Below are 18,371 nucleotides of genomic sequence, written 5' to 3' on the forward strand. Positions count from 1 at the left end.
AAAAGAATGGTCGGACCGGAACCGGATGTGGGGAGATGTGTTTAGTTTGTGTTTGAACTAAACGAGCAAATTAATCAGCACAGCAGATACAAACTGTGAGAGGTGAGACCCTTTCGTGTCAGAGTCGCGTTTTTTCCCACATTTCCTCAGGAGTTTTTTCTCTTGTGTCGATAAAACAACTTTAAAAGCGATAAAAACAAACTTTGCTAAGCTAATTTTTACAATGTTGTGCTGTTAGCTTATGCTAACGGACGAGCAGGACATTTTTGTTCGTCCCTGTCTTCGTAATGTTCACTTGTCTTTCTACGTGATTGGATGTTACACCGAATAACTTAAGAGTTGTGTTCATTGTTACGGACATCTGCTGTTTGATGCCTGGATGAAGAAATAATCAGTGAATCTAAACATCCGCTAATATTTGCGCCATGAATCCGTCCAATCCGTTTGGCAGTCCACAAGGTGGAGCTTTCCAAGCTCCAAGCAACACTATGAAGACTGGATTGTTTCAGTCATTTGGACAGCAGAGTTCAAGCAACCAGCCCCAAAATATGGGGTTTTATCAACCATCAGCGTTTGGACAGCCCCCACCTCAGGGAGGTACCATCTTTGGACAGACTCCTGCCTTCGGACAGTCGTCTTCACAGCCCCCCTCGCTGCCTGCAGTAAGCCAGGCGCCAGCATTTGGACAGCCATCATTAGCAATGAGCAGCTCAGGCTTTGGTAGTACCACTGCACCAGCTTTTGGACAGACTAGTGCACCGAACCCAAGTTCAGTCTTTGGGCAGACACCTGCATTCGGGCAGCCTTCTGCATTTGGGCAGGCTCCAGGATTTAGCCAGCAGCCTCAGGGGTTCGGCAAACAGCCACCACCAGCGTATGGTCAACAGCCTTCCGGGTTTGGAAACTCTCAGATGTCTACTGCCTCCGCCGCTGCCTTAGGGCAGCCTCAGCCACTGGGTTTTGGACAGTCTGTGTTTGGACAGCCGACATCTACCACCGCCAACACCAGTGTATTCGGCACAGGTCAGAGTGTGACCCAGCAGAGCAGAGGCTTCGGATCAACCAAGTTCAGTTTCAAGCCAGCCAACGAGGCACTGTTCAAACCCATCTTCAGTGCTAGCCCTGAGCCGGCTAACCCTCAAACTACTTCAATGTCCAGCTCACCTTTTGGGAGCAGTGGTGCCCAGACGAGCACCAGCACCATGAGTAGCGGCACCGCCACCACGACCGGATTCTCTTTATTGACCGGGGCTAAATCTGGACAGCTGGGCTTCAGCTTCTCCCAGCCGGCTGCAGCCCCCTCTATCTCTGCTCAAAACAACCCGCTTACAGCCGGCAGTAGCAGCGGACCCTCCAACACTCAGCTGCAGTTCACCTTTTCACAACCAGCCGCCCCTTCCAGCTCCAACGCTCAGGCAGCCACCACCCAGCCCACCACCCCATCATCTTTCAGCTTCTCAGACAAAGGCACCCAGCCCCAGGCAACACCCCTGTTTGGAGGAACGAATTTTGGTCAGCATTCAGCTTTTGGAGATGTCAAACCTAGAACAGAAACAAGCACAGATGATAAAGGGAGCAACCTTGAGGGTCTGGGGGAGACAAATGTATTTGCACGATTAGGCAAAGGCACTAAGCGCAAGGACGACCCAGCTGTCCCCACCACTGGTCCAGAGAAGCCTGCCACAGAAGAGGAGGTTCCAGCAGATGCAGAGTCACCAAGACATCCCCCAAAGAGGCCCCTAATGAGGTCCCGCGCCCCACTAGGAGGCTTATTCGGTCGGGCACTGAGTGATCTTCGTCGAGATGGTCCTAGCCCAGCGAGGCGCGAGGCCGTGAAGGAGAATCAGCAGCAAGCAGCGACATGGGAGGAGACGGAGAGGGAGGACGTCAAAGCAAAGAGTGACAACCTACCTGCTACACCACCCATGGCGCAAACACTGACCAGGGACATGCCAGAAAAAGCTGAAGAATTAGGTGAGACATACAAATGAGACTCACTGTATATTAAATGGATTTTTCACCAAGGTTTATGTATGAAATTCTGAAACCTTTTTTTGCACTATGAAAAGCAACTCTGCATGATGTCATGTTGTCACTTGTAGAATTACTGTTGGTGAAGCTAGTTTCAAGTCCTCCTCACCAGATATTACATTTATTACTTGTGATTATATTTATGAATCAAAGAAAACTACAAAATGTGTTGGGGGGGCATCACAAAATATGCAATGGATCCATTTTGTTCTCCTCTACTTTTTTAATTAAAGCAGAATAGTTTTTGGTTTTGATAAAGTACAGAAACCCCGACATAAATTTTCCTCTGACTGGATTTCAGGTACATCTCTTTGATTAGTAGATTGCATTATCGGAATAAAATCATCTGGGTGTCTTGTCTGTTTACCCGTCATTGCTCTCCAGATGCAGCAAAACCTCCAGACCAGAACCTCGAAACCCCACCCCCTGTGAAACGTGGCGTACGCAGGGAGAGCTCGGAGAGTCTGAGCGGCATGTCTCCCACCGACTGCACCTCCATCCAGTGCAGGAATCTTTCTCCAGCCCTCAACAAGAAGGACATAATTGAGAAGCACTTTGGTCGTTTCGGCAGAGTCCGAAAGGTCTTCTGCCGGCCGGCCAAGAACATGGCCATAGTACACTTTGACGACCATGTGAGTTCACTGTATGTTACTTAGCCCCATTAAAGTAAGTTCACCACACTATTTTGAGTAGCTGTTAATGAGCACCGATCTGGTCATCAACTAGCTTTGTTTTGTCGGCACACTTCTTTCTTCTTCTTGGGTTTCCTTTCTTAGACTTTGCAGGTTTAGTCTGTAGCATCACTTCCCATTTCAGCTGAGCTCAGTTTAAAGCCAGGGATAACTCTATAGCTTAGCTAGCTAACCCACTAATCCTGGTATGTGAGACAGGCCAAAGATGATGATGTGAAGTTTTCAGTAAAATAATAATAATTGTATTTTGCTTCCTGCTAATGTTAACTGTTTTTCTCTTTCAGACGTCAGCGGCTCGGGCGAAGAAGAAAGGCAAAGTCCTGCAACGACAGGAACTCCTTCTGTTGTGGCAGAGAAAGAAGCAGAGTAAATCCAACATTTTTTTTTAAAAGCTCAATTAATATAGAAATAATTTCTACTGTTTGCTAGTGAGTCTAGAGCAGTTATTTTCATATTACCTTTGATTCTTTGCAGCGTGTTACTATATTGATTCCAACTTATTGATGAATTATGAAATTATGACTTTTTCTTTTTTTTGTGCGTTAGGTCCAGGTGACAAAGCGAGCAGACCTGCAGCAGGAACAGAGGAGGCAGAGGCAGAAAATCAGGAGGACACTGAGTCTAAGGCCTCTTCCTCCCCACTCAGACGACCTGGTCTCAGAGCTCCAGCAATCGGCAGCATGGCCACCTTCAGCCGCAGGTAACACCAGCACCTGAATCGGTCTTTGCCGTTATTCCAGTGTTTTAGATTTAACTTTAGATTTAGCCTTTATCTAAAAAAGAAAAGTTTCTTCAGTGCTATGACAGTCTTACATGTGTCTTTTTATGTGTCAGTTCTCCAGTGAAGAAGTCATCATTGGCCAAGTCTCTGCAGTTTGACACCGAACCTCAGAAAGAGAGCAGCTCAGAGGCCCAGAGCTCAGAGCGCCCAGTCCCCTCCTCCCTCCTCCACCTCATTGGCCAGGTGGCTGAGACCGCTGAGGACAAGTACCGCCTCCTGGAGCAGCGAGACAAGATCCTGCGTCAAGGTTAGGCCACCCCACCCACCAATCTATCACATTAACATGACTAAAAACATTTATCGTTAGATCATCATTAGGGATTTTAACGCTGTGCATGATACGTCTGCACAGGTCGGCCCAAGAGGACGGACCTGGACCTGTCTAAGGTGTTTGTGGGTACATGTCCTGACATGTGTCCAGAGAAGGAGAGGTTCATGAGGGAAACACGGAAACAGCTGAGCATATTCGAGGTCATCCTGGATACTGAGATGGTAATGTCTTTAAATCTTATCTTCTACTTTCAGACTGAAGAATATAGGGTTTTTGTTTTTTTTCATCTTAAACAGCACCATGAGATGTTACGTCATGTCTCTGGTATTCTTATGTTTCTTTCAGACACTTTTTTATTTAATCTGAGTTTGAATTTTGCGACATAAGGAGGGATAAGTAAAGCATAAGTAAAGAAAGACAGAAATTTATTTATTTGGATTTATTGGTTATTTTGGTGCATCTGCATTCAAATATAACTGGAATAAGATCACATTTGATCACTTCCTGTCCCGGACTAGGTGGATCACACAGCAGCCATCAAGGAGTACAGTCGCTCATCAGCCGACCAAGAGGAGCCCCTGCCCCACGACTTGCGCCCCCTGCCTGTGCTCAGCATGACAATGGACTATCTGGTGACTCGGATCATGGACCAGGGTCATGACAACTACCGGGACTGGTATGACTTCGTCTGGAACAGAACCCGCGGAATCCGCAAGGTGAGCTTCCATTATCTGAAATGCCTTCGATACTGCCTGAAAAGCTGCACTGAGTATTGGTGAGCATGTGTTGTAGACTGATTTCAAACCCCAGCCCTTCCTTTATCGTACCAACAGGACATCATCCAGCAGCACCTGTGCTGTCCAGACACGGTGACGCTGATTGAGAAGTGCACACGCTTCCACGTGCACTGTGCTCACCACCTTTGTGAGGAGCGTGTCTCATCGTTCGACGCCAAGATCAACAACGAGAACATGACAAAGTGCCTGCAGAGTCTCAAAGAAATGTACCAGGACTTGGCCATGGAGCAGACCTTCTGCCCCCGGGAGGCAGAGTTTCGCCAGTACAATGTGCTGCTGAAACTCAATGACGGAGACATCCTGCGGTCAGTCCACTCACACACAAATGATTGATTAAATATGTGTTGCTCAAATATGTTTTTGCACTTTGAAATGATTTTATACATCTTTAGTTGTGACTAAAGAAAAAACACGTCCTCACACATCATGTCCACACAGTGAGGTGCAGCAGTTCCGTGACGAGGTGCGCAATTCCCCTGAGGTGAAGTTCGCCGTGCAAGCGTTCGCTGCGGTCAACAGCAACAACTTTGTGCGCTTCTTCAAGCTGGTGAAAGGAGCCTCTTACCTCGCCAGCTGCCTCCTGCACAGATACTTCAATCAGGTTAGAAACCGTTTCCTTTATGAATGGATGAGACTGAGGAAACCTGGAATTTCCCCCTAATTTTGGATGTGTTCCTGGACTTTGGAGAGATCAAGAATGAGAAAATGTCCAGGAATCAATCCAGGAAATAGAGTTACCAATCATAGAGGAGGAGATTCAAATAAATAGCAATAAACAGAAGAGTTAGATAAGAGTTTTTGGTTTAAAGACAACTGAAACTTTGCTTGTGTAACATGGGTAATAAATCATTTTTGAAAATGTTGCATGATAGAGGAGGTCCAGACAGACATCTGTGTGTGTGTCTATGCAGGTCAGAGCTAAGGCCCTGAAGACCTTGAACCTGGCTCACACCGTGGGTCCTCGATCAACTGCGTTTCCACTGGAGGACATCGTACGGATGTTAATGTTCCGCAACGCTGCAGAGGCATCTGACTTCACCCAGCAGTACGGCCTCAATGTCAACGATGAGTGAGTGTCTACTCTTAATCTGACAGACGTTCAGCTTAATTTGACTATAAAGCGACTTCAATACCTGATCATACAATTCTGTACCTCGGAGCTATGAGTGTCATTCCACAGCAGCTCCCCCAAAAGATTCACGCAAATTCTTATTACATTCCTATGGCTGTACCTTGGTGGGTATGGAATGACCCATCAGAAAAACTTTAATATCTTCATAGAAAGTCAAATAATGGCGGTTTTGCCATATTCCTGTGAGATATAACTTGTTCTTTTTGGCTAACGTGTAACAAAGAAATGACGGCCAACCAGGAGCAAAGACGTAACCTCCTTGGTGGGGTTAACAATCACTGAGTCACTGGTGTTGATCAAATTTTGTATAAATGTCCAACAAAAGTTTCACTAAACATTGTTCACAGTATGGTCGAGCTGAGTCGGATCACCTACCAGGAGCCAGACCCGCCTCTGTCCCAGAAGAAGTCGGAGGTCATCCTGGCAAAGAAAACGGTGCTGATTGGAGAAGTGGTGAACGGCGGACCCCTCCCCACCCTCCCACAGCACACCACTGTCTGCAGCTTCGACTTCCAGAACAAGTACCGAGGAGAAGGCCATCTGGCTGAGCCCGCTCCGAGCCAATTCAAAGGTATTCGCTCCGTTTCACTGATCCTAACCCGAGCAAAACGTCTTCATTTCTACATTTAAACTAACCAGAACAGCATGTTTTTTGTTTGCTTTTTTCTTTTCATTGGCAGCCAGATGATTTACAAAAGACAATTACAGATACTTCAAGTGAGAAAACAAAGTATTTAAAACAACAAGTAAACATCCAGGTTCAAATCCGTTTCCAAGGGTAGATTCATAATCAAGAAAGACATCTGGTAAAGGTGTTTTTACCTTTACCGTCTCAGTGTCACTTTGCCCAGTTGGATCACAAGTAAAAAGAAAAATTACACTTTTACTTGTTATGTTCTCGACTTGTTTTACCTGATACATTTTCCAGATGAAAATGTATCAGGTTCCTTCCTGCTGACCGTATTAAACAGCGTTGTTTGTATGCAGAGCTGGGAAATTTTCTCCTAATACTGTGAAATAATGCAGTGTTTCACCTCATATCTGACCAATTTTTTTAATACAAGGCATAAACAACTGTAGAAAAGCTCTTATCATATCTATAAGAATGTAGAGAATCAGTCTCATTAATAATGACTGCAATGTCTCTTTGTTGTCTCAGCTATTGCTGCCAAGGTGGAGGTTATGCCACCCCCCAGCGTGGTGACACAGGTCATGCCAACTGTGCCAGATGAGACTGGAGAGACCATTGAACCGTATCACAGCCCGGCCCGACCAGCAGACACTCAGCAGCTGTTTCAGCCAATACCTCAACCTCAGCCTGTCAAACCTCCATCACCTCCACCCAAACCGGTGTACAGCAACGAGGTGAGCAAGATCTCTCAGAGCAAATTAGATGGCCCACTTGGAGAACTGAAGTGTTCGGTCTTTATTAATTACAGCTCATTAAACCCTGAACTTCACGCCCTTTTGTTTTTCGTGTGCATGTCAGTAACTATGCTGTTTGTGTTCCCTCCTGCAGGATGTTATGGCCGTACTGGACTGTGTGATTGAAGAGGTGGTTGAAGCAGGAGTGAGGGAGGTAGCCCACGCTGGCACCAGCTACGCCACAACAGCTCTTGCGTGAGTTCAAGTGTTTCTTGTGCACAATACGATGAAGTCGTGTTTTATGTCACTTCCTTACAGTTATCATTAAGATATTTGATTACAGTGTGTAGAAGCAGTGGTGATCTGAACACCCCCCCTGATGTTTTAAACTAAGATGACTAACTTTCTGTGTTTTTGCCTTTGTTTCTGCAGGGAGAGCAGTGTGCAGGCGGAGTCCCTGGTGACTGAGGTGGTGGGACAGATGCTGCAGGAGATGTCTTCCACTGAGATCAAGCTGGAACAGGAGCGTGTAGCCGAAGAGAAACGCAAGCTTGAAGAAGCCAGGTTGGTTCACTGACAGTTAAAGACCTGATAACCTGTTGATTACAGCCCACTGTATTTTATCATAACACTTAGCTTGGTTAAGAAAGAGGAAAATCATCCTCCACCTTGACCCAAAACACAGGATACAAAATAATCTGGTAGCTCTGCTTGTTTTCTACATTTTAAATATCGGTTACAAAAAACAGTCATCCATTTACGAAAAGTACAAAAATGTGAAATCCATATTTGCCTCGACTCACCTACATTTCCTTCTCCATGTGTGTCGGTGTCAGGAGGAGGCAGGAGCACGAGGCCTTCCTGGTTCAGTTCAGCTTCTCTCTCTGCAGCGAGATCATCCACGAAGTTTTAGACGAGAGCGTCAAGGAGACGGCTGCCTCTGAGATCCAGTAAGACTTCAGAACTGAACCAAATACTAATGTGGTTTGATGTTAAGTTACATTGTTAACAACTCTTATTAGAATAATGATGAAGTGCTTGAGTTAAAGAGGAAGTTTGATGTGTTTGATTTTGCACCATGAATTGACTCTTTTATTTAAATTCCTTTCTCAGGCTGGCAGTGAACGAGAAAGCAGACTGTGTGGCTAAATGCACAGAGCAGGTCTGTACCAGTCTAGTTGAGGAGACGTTGAACACAGACATCGCTCTGTTGGTTGAAGACATCCTTGAAGATGAGCTGCAACGCATCCACAAGTACATCAACAGGTAAGAAATGGAGAGCATGTGGAACATCAGAGACATATATTCAGACCATCATGTGACCCTAAACACTGCGATGAAACCCATTAATTATACTGAGACACCAGTGTACCAGTTTAAATATCCTTTTCACAGCGGCTGCAGCTATCAGACATTTAAATTTAATGCTTTTTAAGACATTTTCAAGATGATTTTAGCCAAATTGAGTATAATGGTTATGTTGCCTTTTTATTAAACAAGCATTTCAGGTTTGTATAAAGGTAAGTGGAATATAGAGCTGCAACAATTAATTGATTAGTTAACTCCAGCTTCTTAAATTTGAATATTGTCTGGTTTCTATCCTCTATGACAGTAAACTGAATATCTTTGGGTTGTGGACAAAACGAGACATTTGTGGACGTTATCTTGTGCTTTGGGAAACACTCATCAACATTTATCAACATTTTTCACCATTTTATAAACTAAACAACTACTGGATTAATCTTTAGGAATGTGGTTATTAGAGTGAGTAAGGTTAATCTACATTTTGCCAACAGGTACCTACAAGCTTATAGTAAAAAGACAGTATTATCAACTTTCACGCAGCAGAGCTTGACTCATTTTGACAAAAAGAAATTAAAAGATGTAAAAATGAATTTAGACGAGACCTCACAAATTCAAATTTAAGACAGTTTGATGACTTCAAGGACTAACATTTATAAAACTGAATTAAGACTTTATCTGTTGACGTCATTTCTCCTCTGGACCACCAGGTGGCGTAATGTGGTGGCGGTACGCCGGCAGCTGAAGAGACAGATGAGAGGTTTCCCTGCAGCTCCTTGCTGTGTGGACCCTCGATTCAAACTGAAGGCTCTGGCTCCCAGCGCCCCAGCACAGCCCTCCATAGCAGATCTGGCACGTGGTCTGGTCAACCTGGGGAACGCCGGCACCTTGGCCCTCTCCAGCACCCGGTGTGTTCCTCTCGTTTTTGCTCTCATTTTTATTCACTGTAGACCTTTTTTCCTTCTATATGTACTGAAATACACTGTAAAAATGCCACTTCAAAAATGGGTAAAAACAAAAAGTGAACACAAGTTGCTGCCAATGAAACAAGTGAAAATCAAGTCTCTGTGTCTCGCAGAAGTATTGCTTTCTCTGATGTTGTGTGTTATATGAAGTGCAAGGAGATATTTTGACTAGAAATCAGACAAATATACTTGAATTTGAGTTTTTTAAATGTATTTACATTACATTCCTGTCCTCGCCTGAACTCACACAGTTCAGCTAGACTGACTGAATTCTCTTCATGTGACTCTCAACCTCAGCCAGCCAGTGACACTGTGGAGCAGAATTTCATGTTCATGTAGAATAAATTGATTTTGTGTGATTGAACTGTCACTATGTTCAGTCTTCCTGACAGAAGCGTTTGTATTACATGGTTTGTTCACAGACCATTTGGAAATATGTGTATTATTTATTTTCTTCTTCTGAGGGTTCTGAGGCTATTATTGGAAAACTGTTGTTTATTGTTCATCACTATATTTGTCATTATTTCCTTATTACATAGATTACAGATTGTTTGGTTAGACTTTTGCAGCATGTCATCTATGACTAAATCTCTTTTGTCCCTTTACTGCTCCAGTAACATGTTTTTATATTTTGTTCAGGTTGTTGAAAATGAGACGAGAAGTGATCCACCAGCTGAGAGTCCACTACTTCTACCAGAAGCTGCTCGAGTAAGTCATGAGTATGTTTCTGCAGTCGGTGATCAATGATACAAAGCAGCACCTTGACCTCTTTTTGTTCTTTCTCTCAGTGAGACAGTGTGGGCCCCACTCGACCTGCCGGCACTGGTGACGGAAAACCTCTCCAGCCCACCTGGCAGAATCTTCTGGAAAGCTGTTCTCCTCTTACCGAGCGAAGACGACAGTGTATCCAGCCTGGCAGACAGGTAAGCAAAACAAAAGGGCAAAGACAGGTGGATGTTTGAGTTCCTCTATGATTTAGTCTAATGTCTTCTCCTCGAAGGCTCCCAGTGTTCTCTGACTGTGTCCTCTCCCGTGTGTTGTCTTCAGGATCCTGTCTGACTGGCTGGAGGTGAAGCTGGGTGGTGGTAAGGGCTCAGAGGAGAGTGAAGGGCAGCCTGATGGGACACTGCAGACGCTCTGTGTCACCAACACACTCCAGGAAAAAGAACAACAGATTCACAAAGTCCACATCAGTGTCAAGGTGAGATCAGACTGCAGCAAATGCATAGAAAGAAGATACAACTCTGTATGCTTCTGAGACAAATGGGTCTCAATTCTTCTCAATTTTTGGGGTTGATCCAGGGATTTAATCATTCGGTTTACCTGCCGATATACACACATTTGAATGGTTCCACAGCAATTCTTACGTAGACAAAAGTAAATAAAGTTATGTTAAGTCACTGCTATTCATCTGCTTCACTATATATCTATTTGGTAGGTATTGTTATTTAGATAATCATATTATAACGGGATCTTCTGTCCCTCAGGCGTCCCGTGGCCCTCTGACTGAAGATGGCCTGTCCAAAATGGAGGAGCTCTGTGAGCTCCATGGGACCGGAGCTCTGATCACGCTGCTCCCCGCCGCTCCCATCGTCGACCCCGGGCAGGACGAGCAGGACGTTCCTCTGCTGTCGGCTCTGCTGCAGCTCAAACAGCTGCAGCAGGCCAGCAGCTGGCACTGCCCGCTGCCTCTGGTCATTCTGGTGCCAGGGCCCGACGGTGGTGCCGGTGTTACACAGAAACTTGAAGAAGGTAATTAATGACAGCTGTAATTACATTATTATTTTTCTTGTTAGTATAAATTATAGGATATTAAGCAAGTCAGCAAAGTAAATCTGGATGAAATGTGTAAACCCTGAACTGTTCCTCTCACGGTGTCCCTCAGCCCTGATGCTGCCCACTCTCGTGATGGAAGGCCTGATATCAGAGTACACATTCCTCTTCATACCAGAGACCACAAGTGACCTCCAGGGATCCAACCAGGTACTGATCATGCACACAGAACCACGACTGAAAAACACAAGAGCAAGCAAACATATTCCAACAAAATATCCAGAAATATGGAAAATATAGTACATTTTAAGAGCATTTTTGTTGAACTTTAACGCTGTTCGAGCAACCTGCGATAAGGTTGCGATAAGTAGACTCTTCCACATTTTGAGGGGTCGTACACCAAATCACCAATCACTGATACAAATTGTTTGATAGCTTTGATATTTTCTTCTCTTCTTCACGGCTGATAAACCTTATCTAATGTCTCTCCTCACTGTCTCCTTGTGTCTCTAGCTGAGTCAGGCTCTGCGTTGGCTGCTGGCTCGCGGTCCACCACCCTTCCCCCTCTCCTGTCAGACCCTAGTGCAGCTCATAGAGGCCGCTTTGAGTCGTGAGTTCAGTCCCAGAGTTTACGCCCACCGCCAGGAGCGGGCCGCTGCATGTCTTCCTCCTGAGGACCCTGCGCCTGTCATCCAGCTGTACAACGCTGTCCTTGCTCACATTGCTGACAAAGTGTCGTCTCAGGAGCTCAGCAGACTCTCGTGGCCACCAGGCGAGTTCTGCCTGCCTGATACCCGTGACTTTGTCCCTCATCAGGGCTGGAACTCAGTTCAGCACCTTGCCTGGCTGCGCAAAGCAATCCTCAGCCTGCAGCTGCCACTGTGGGAGCAGCTTTCTTCCACAGGTCAGTGACTGAGATTCAGTTTTGTTTTGTTTTGTTTTTTCATTTATGGTCCCCTAACATACAGGTGTGAAAAGAGACCATGTATTATTCTTCCCTCTCCGTCCTCACCTCCTGTATTTTCACTCCCTTTCTCTCTAGACTCATGGAAAGAACTCTGCTCCTCCATCTTTCGCTACGCCACTGAGATCCCCGTCTCACGCCGCAGTCAGCCTCTCCTAATGTCACGGTTGGAAAACCTTCTGCAAAGGGTCCGGTTAAAGAGTCACCGTACCCGAGTCCCTGGATCGAAGGTAACCACGGGCACCTTGGACGACGAAGACGAGATCATGAGTCTGGCATTCAGTCGGATTCCCTGGGACGACGTGCTGGTGATTTGCATCGACCACAAGCTGAAGGACTGGCAGATCCCTGAACCACCTGTCTGTGAAGGTGAAGGTTGCTTACAATGATTTACAATAAGAACTAGTGCACATTTTCTATGTGAACCTGATGATGTATGTATTACAAAACGGAATAATTTGTTGGTTTTGTTGTTTAAGATGCTGTGACAGAGGACGGGGAGATCCTGGTTTACTTCCCCACAGAGTCGGTGAAGGGTTTTGAGCCACCTGAGGACTGGACCCAGGCCATCAGGCAAACCCACAGAGAGAAGCAGCAGCAGGAGAAGGAAGGGTAAGAAACTCCAAAACTTTGAATGAAAGACATTAATAAAGGCGCTCACAGTTTTCAAAGAACAAGTCATCACATTGTCACGACCGTGCAGCTACACATTCAGTGACTCTCCCTCCTCCATCCTCAGGGTGAGTGCAGCAGCCTGTGCCGCGCCCACCAGTCTGTCCCTGAGGCAGAGGTTGTTCCACAGTCTCCTGGAGCCGCTCGAGGCCCCGACAGCCCCGCTGGACATCACACACACTCCCACAGCTCAAGAGCTACTGGCCCACAGAGTCCTCCAGAGCTTAGAGGAGGAGAAGGCTGAGAGCAAAAGGTAAAGCTACAGCTCTGCTGTTAAAGCTCGTCGTTGCATCTAGAATTCATGTTTATAGAGAGAGGAGGTGTTTATGAATCTAAAATCAATAACGTCAGTGAAAACCTGATAAAAAGGTCAAGTCTTTGGTTGCACAGTTTCAATCGATTTTAACTATTAACTATAACTTTTTTAATCATTTATTCAGTGTAGGGATGTCACGATTTTTATTCTAAAATCAACAAAAATATTCACGATATGTGTGTGTCTACTGTCTACAGGAGCATGGAGCAGCTTCAGCACTGGCTGGACGGTGACCCTGTGGACCACTTGTCCACACCACTCTTCATTCCATCCTCCACTCTGTTGTCCATGCCCACAACAATAGCTCATGCACCCACAGCCAAGACGAGGGATGCAGCTCTCCCTCAGGTATGATGTGTCCTCTCACCTCCATCACCGCTTCTAGGACGAGTTATGACCTCTTTCAAACATCCATTCTTGACGATAGAAATAGTGAACTCTAAATGTTACTATAATGAGTTGCAGATACCATGCATTTTTGTTGTTTTGCTTTCCAGGAGCCGGAGCCCGATGATCTGTTGGACAGAGCAGACTGGCCTCGAGCCACGCCCGTATCTATGGCATGGAGACTGAAGGAGCTGGAGCGACAGATTTTGGCGAGTCAAGAGGAAGAACTGGCCTGCAGGCTGAAGCTGAGTGGTCTGCTGAGCATTGTGGATGACTGAAAACTTTTTAACAACCGACTCTGAAAACTGAGGACAAACAAACTGTCTTTCAATCAAACCATGACTTTTTCATCTTTTAGTTTGTTGATTCACTGACGGCAAACGTGTGTGTGTGTGTGTGTGTGTGTGTGTGTGTGTGTGTGTGTGTGTGTGTGATAATAAATACAGTGTCTAACATTTGTGTTTGTTTTTGAACAAACCTGATGAAATGTGTTAAAATCTCTAGAAAAGCTGCTTGTCTTGTCTGCCTTTAACACATTGAATAAATCGGATTGTATTTGTTTAATCAGATACAAACTACAGAATAATTCCTGTGTTGTTTGAACCTGTTTTTGTACTGTTATGAAATTGTATATTAGCTACATTTTGAATAAAAGTATTATTTTCTATGTAAACCTCCCATTAAGTCCATTTGTTATTCAGTAGTTAAGGCACTGGTCATCATAATCAGTGCTTGAGCACGAGTAGTATTTATCATAGGAGCGCTCTGGACCCGCCTCTTTCTCTGGCCAACTGGACCAAGTGGACAGTAGAGGTGCAATACGACCTATACTCCCCTCAAATCACTACAATTCCCATGAAAATGATCAGGCAAACTGAATATGAATCAGTGTTATATATTAAATCATTAGATTATTACTCATGCATTAATGTAAAAGCAGGATTTTACTGTTGATGTTGAGGTGGAACTTATTTGATCATGATTATTATAGATTAAGCTGCTGATAACTCCCAAAGCGGCACCTTCACAATGCTTGTTTTGTCCACAGGATAGTCAAAAATCAAAATTATCAGAATAATTAAAAGAAAAAGCAGCAAGACTTCATCTTTGTGAAGCTGGAACCATGAAATGTTTTTAGATGAAAACTGTTGAAATGAAACAATTGGTGGTGATTAATTGATCAACTGGGACTAGGCCCCACTTCATTGCTTGAGCGGTACGGAGTGCTCCAACACCATCATCATGTTTGCAGATGACACAACTTTTTATACATACATCTTTTTTTCTGCTTCTACCCAGTTGAAATGTTTTGTGTTTCATGATGACCATGAAGCTGATTGCAGGATTCTTTTTTGCACATTGCAGCTTAACAATAAACTCAACAAGTGACATAATAGTGAGACATAATAAATAATAATAATAATTTAAAAAATAAAAAAAGACGTAAGGGGTATTCCTGTGTCTCTGCTAAAGGGTGTTTTTGTGCCAAGATCAGAAGAAGCGTTTTTTATGAGAATTTATTATGTAGCACTATTGGACTGGTCAAGTATTCGCAGATGGAGCTTCTTAGGAGGTAGAGTGGGTCATCTGCTAATCGGCAGGTCGTTGGTTCGATTCCTGGATCTTCCGGACTGCTGTATCGCTCCTGATGAGCTCAGTTTACTGCGAGGACTCTCAGTGTTACTCAACCTGCAATTATGAAAAAGGGAAACAAGGAGCCAAATGTCAAAGTGACATTTCTGTCTCCTTTCATAATTCAAAGGGAGGTAACCTTTTCCTTTTGCAAGCTGGATGTGTAGCAATGTTTTGGTAATATCAATAGAAAAGGGCAGAGATTCTGATAACACCATGTTTCCCTGGTACTGTAAAAAGAGGATGCTGTTTGTGTTGTGAAATGTGATGTTTGTTATTTAGACTGTGCAATCTCTGGACCTCTGCAGTGACGGAGGCGCTGATGCATTTCCAGAAGATCTGATTAGTACTTTTACTTAAGTAAGTCAGAGTACTTCCTCCACCACTGTCTCTCTGCACTGTGGCTTCCTATAAAAGCAGATCCAACACTGCTGTCTGTCGATCTGCACTCCAGAACTCGGTAAGTTCACTTGCAGCTTTCTGTGTGTGTGTGTGTGTGTGTGTGTGTGTTCATGTTTGTGCGCATGTGTGTGTGCAGGCGCATGCAGTTAAATCTGCATTTTTGTAAAAAAATATGGTCTTTTTTTCTCATATTGAAATGGTGTTTGTTTGCATTTTTCATTTCAGGGTTTGGATCTGATCTGAAACTCCAAAATGTTCAGCTGTTACACAGGTTATGCGGACCCATGCTATACTTCAGCCTGGGACCCATGCTACACTTCAGGCTGGGACCCGTGCTATACTTCAGCCCCGGACCCATGCTATACTGCAGGCTGGGACCCATGTGGAGGGTATGGCTATGGGCCTAGTTGGAGCTTTTGCCTGCCATGTTAGGATCCTGAGCAGTAAGGGTAAGATCCAGTTGATTTATTGATTAATATAAAGTGCAAATCATTAAGTCTTTATCGCACCAAGGTAAATACTGTACAGAAGTCCACTGACGATCACGAACAGTAACAAATCACTTTCTGGAAGTAAATTTGAAAAAAATCTTTCTAATCCTCCAGCAGCTCCTGCAGCCACGACTCAGACGAGATGACCATGTCTTGATAAGAAGAGAAACAAGACAAGTTGCCACCTGGAAACCTTCATCCTGCTTCGTTTCATAAAATAAATCAATTTGTTCTCCCAAATATTAAAGCATGTATTTCGTGTTACACACTGAAACTTTTCATTCATAAAGCAAGTCATCTCTACAATTCCCTGTCTCTTATTGTCTTTTTTTTTTTTAAATCATAAACAAAATCAGAAATACTTTATTGATCCCTAAAGGGAAACTGTGTTACATTTCAGTGTTCCTTCTAGGACAGAAATGTAACAGTATTGGGAAATTATAAGAAAATATAAACTAAAGATAGTAACCAGAAATATATAAAAAATATTAATAAAATCTAAAATGTGTATGCATTATACCAACATATAACTAATTCAGTCTACACATTATTAATGGGATAAATTACTATTTTAGCTTTTTAATTTGACTATTTTACTAATATCTACATGTCGACAGAGGACCATCACTCCTATGGTCCAATGGTACATGCAATTATGCTAGCACAGCTGAAAACTGTTGTGCTGTTTAAAGAAGCAATGAAATCAGCCTATGATTATTTAATCATTTAATGATAATCAGTTAATTTGACCACCTAGATTTTGAAGCATGTGTTTATGTGACACTAGATCACACAGATCACAGGTGTTCCCTTGTGATTAACAGCATTAAACTGCTTTCTGTTCATCATCAAAGCAAATCATCTCTTTATTCTTTTTACCTCACTGACAAAAGTTGTCTTGTTTTTTATGCACACTCATATCTCCTCAACAAAAAGTGAACTGTAAAGTCTGCTCTGCCTCCAGAGGACTGCCAGTATCCACAGAAGATGTGAGAAAAATCCTGCGGAGAGTGAATATGAGTAAAATCCCTGGTCCTGATAACATCCCTGACTGTGTACTGAAAACATGCCAGACAGCTGATATTATAACTTATATTTTTAGTAAGTCACTCTCACAGGAGATTGTCCCCACCTGCTTCAAGACAGCCACTGTCGTCACTGTCACTTTGAGAAACAGGTCGTCCAGTCCTCCTCAGTGTCACTCAACCTGCAAATATGAAAAATGGAAACCATGTGCAATCATTAATGTAATATTTCTTTCTCCTTTCAACATTCAAACTTGGAAAACTTTTTCTTTTTCACTCTGGATATGTAGCAATGTTATGGTCATTTCAACAAAAAAGGGGAGATCCCCTGATAGCATCATGTTTCCCTGGTAGTACTGTAAAAAGAGGATGCTGTTTGTGTTGTGAAATGTTTAATATTGAGACTGTGCATCTCTGTCTCCTTGACTCTCAACCAGGCGTTAATTTGTGCCGGATCCTGCCGGTGTTGTGCCAATGTAGGTATCCCCGACAGAAACTGTTTCCCCTCTCTTCTAGCCAAAGATATGGGGGGGAGACATATTATTTCAGACTGTCAACCTGTCTGCCAGAATTTGTATCCCCCCCTCAAAATGGACAGATGAAGCCTGACCATCAAATGATTTATTTTATGTGTACTTCAGATACTACTCTATAACCTCTGTGATTATGAACAAGTTTCTTCTCTTCTAGCCAAAGATATTCAGTATGCGTTCCGGGACCTGTGCCCGTCTCGTCATCCCTGCGCTGTCATATGTACTTTGCGTTCCGGCGCCTTATGATTTACAAATTGAGCACTGCTCTCAACCCAACAACAGCTGTCGGTATGATTGATTAATTGAACCTATGTGGAAGACTTGACTTGAAATGTGAGCCTTGACTCCAAAAAGACTTGAATAAACTCATCAAAGTCTTGACTTGAGATGCAAGGTTTGACCCCTGAAAGACTAAACTTGACACTTGACTCAGAAACTTGATTGAGACTCAAACTTTGAGATCATTTGAGATCAAAGGCTTAGCTGAACTCCTTTAAAGGTGCAATTTGTAAGAATTTTCATTTAAAACATTGAAAAATGAAATAAAATTATTAACAGAGTGTTAAGAAATAACAGTTTAACTATATGTCAAAGACATCTAAGTTTTGTGTTAAAGAGGTATCTCCTAAAGTTAGCATGTTAACCAGCCAGCCCTGAGCCACTTTGAACCTCAAGAGGTGATAGTCTGATACCAAACAACACCAACACTCCCCCGGTACACACCTAAAGCGGCAAACTTTGGGGCTTAGGGCCACTGACCAGGCTGCCCTTTTTGACGTGCTGAGAGTGAGAACCAGCTGGTTTCTGAACTTTGATAAATACAAAGAAGAAGAAGAAATA

The 18,371-nt window shown here is 43.8% G+C and overlaps 1 protein-coding gene and 1 long non-coding RNA gene across 2 annotated transcripts; both read left to right on the forward strand.

Moving 5' to 3' along the window:
• The first annotated feature begins 66 nt into the window (after positions 1–66).
• On the forward strand, positions 67–14,121 carry mcm3ap (minichromosome maintenance complex component 3 associated protein). The gene is made up of 28 exons (XM_073473252.1): positions 67–1,974; positions 2,416–2,663; positions 3,008–3,089; positions 3,270–3,423; positions 3,558–3,751; positions 3,857–3,996; positions 4,294–4,491; positions 4,609–4,877; positions 5,011–5,173; positions 5,484–5,641; positions 6,052–6,275; positions 6,864–7,069; positions 7,224–7,324; positions 7,502–7,633; positions 7,906–8,019; positions 8,183–8,335; positions 9,082–9,279; positions 9,976–10,044; positions 10,125–10,259; positions 10,384–10,537; positions 10,824–11,088; positions 11,222–11,319; positions 11,623–12,013; positions 12,152–12,442; positions 12,553–12,685; positions 12,813–12,998; positions 13,259–13,409; positions 13,559–14,121. The coding sequence occupies exons 1-28, from the start codon at positions 426–428 to the stop codon at positions 13,724–13,726; spliced, it is 6,324 nt and encodes a 2,107-aa protein (XP_073329353.1). The 5' UTR covers positions 67–425; the 3' UTR covers positions 13,727–14,121.
• A 1,593-nt stretch (positions 14,122–15,714) lies between these two features.
• Positions 15,715–16,279, forward strand: LOC141002910 (uncharacterized). Its single transcript, XR_012179665.1, has 2 exons — positions 15,715–15,931; positions 16,088–16,279. It is a non-coding gene; the product is annotated as an uncharacterized lncRNA (long non-coding RNA).
• The last annotated feature ends 2,092 nt before the right edge of the window (positions 16,280–18,371 follow it).

Source organism: Pagrus major, chromosome 9 (assembly GCF_040436345.1).
Source record: "Pagrus major chromosome 9, Pma_NU_1.0".
In the NCBI taxonomy this organism is placed as follows: Eukaryota; Metazoa; Chordata; class Actinopteri; order Spariformes; family Sparidae; genus Pagrus; species Pagrus major.

What these genes read in the sequence shown, in the direction of transcription:
- mcm3ap (XM_073473252.1), top strand. Translation starts at nt 426, where the DNA reads ATGAATCCGTCCAATCCGTTTGGCAGTCCACAAGGTGGAGCTTTCCAA. An exon ending in TTCTACCAGAAGCTGCTCGA is followed by an intron (nt 10,045 to 10,124) that starts GTAAGTCATGAG and finishes TCTTTCTCTCAG; the next exon opens with TGAGACAGTGTGGGCCCCAC. An exon ending in GAGAAGGCTGAGAGCAAAAG is followed by an intron (nt 12,999 to 13,258) that starts GTAAAGCTACAG and finishes TACTGTCTACAG; the next exon opens with GAGCATGGAGCAGCTTCAGC.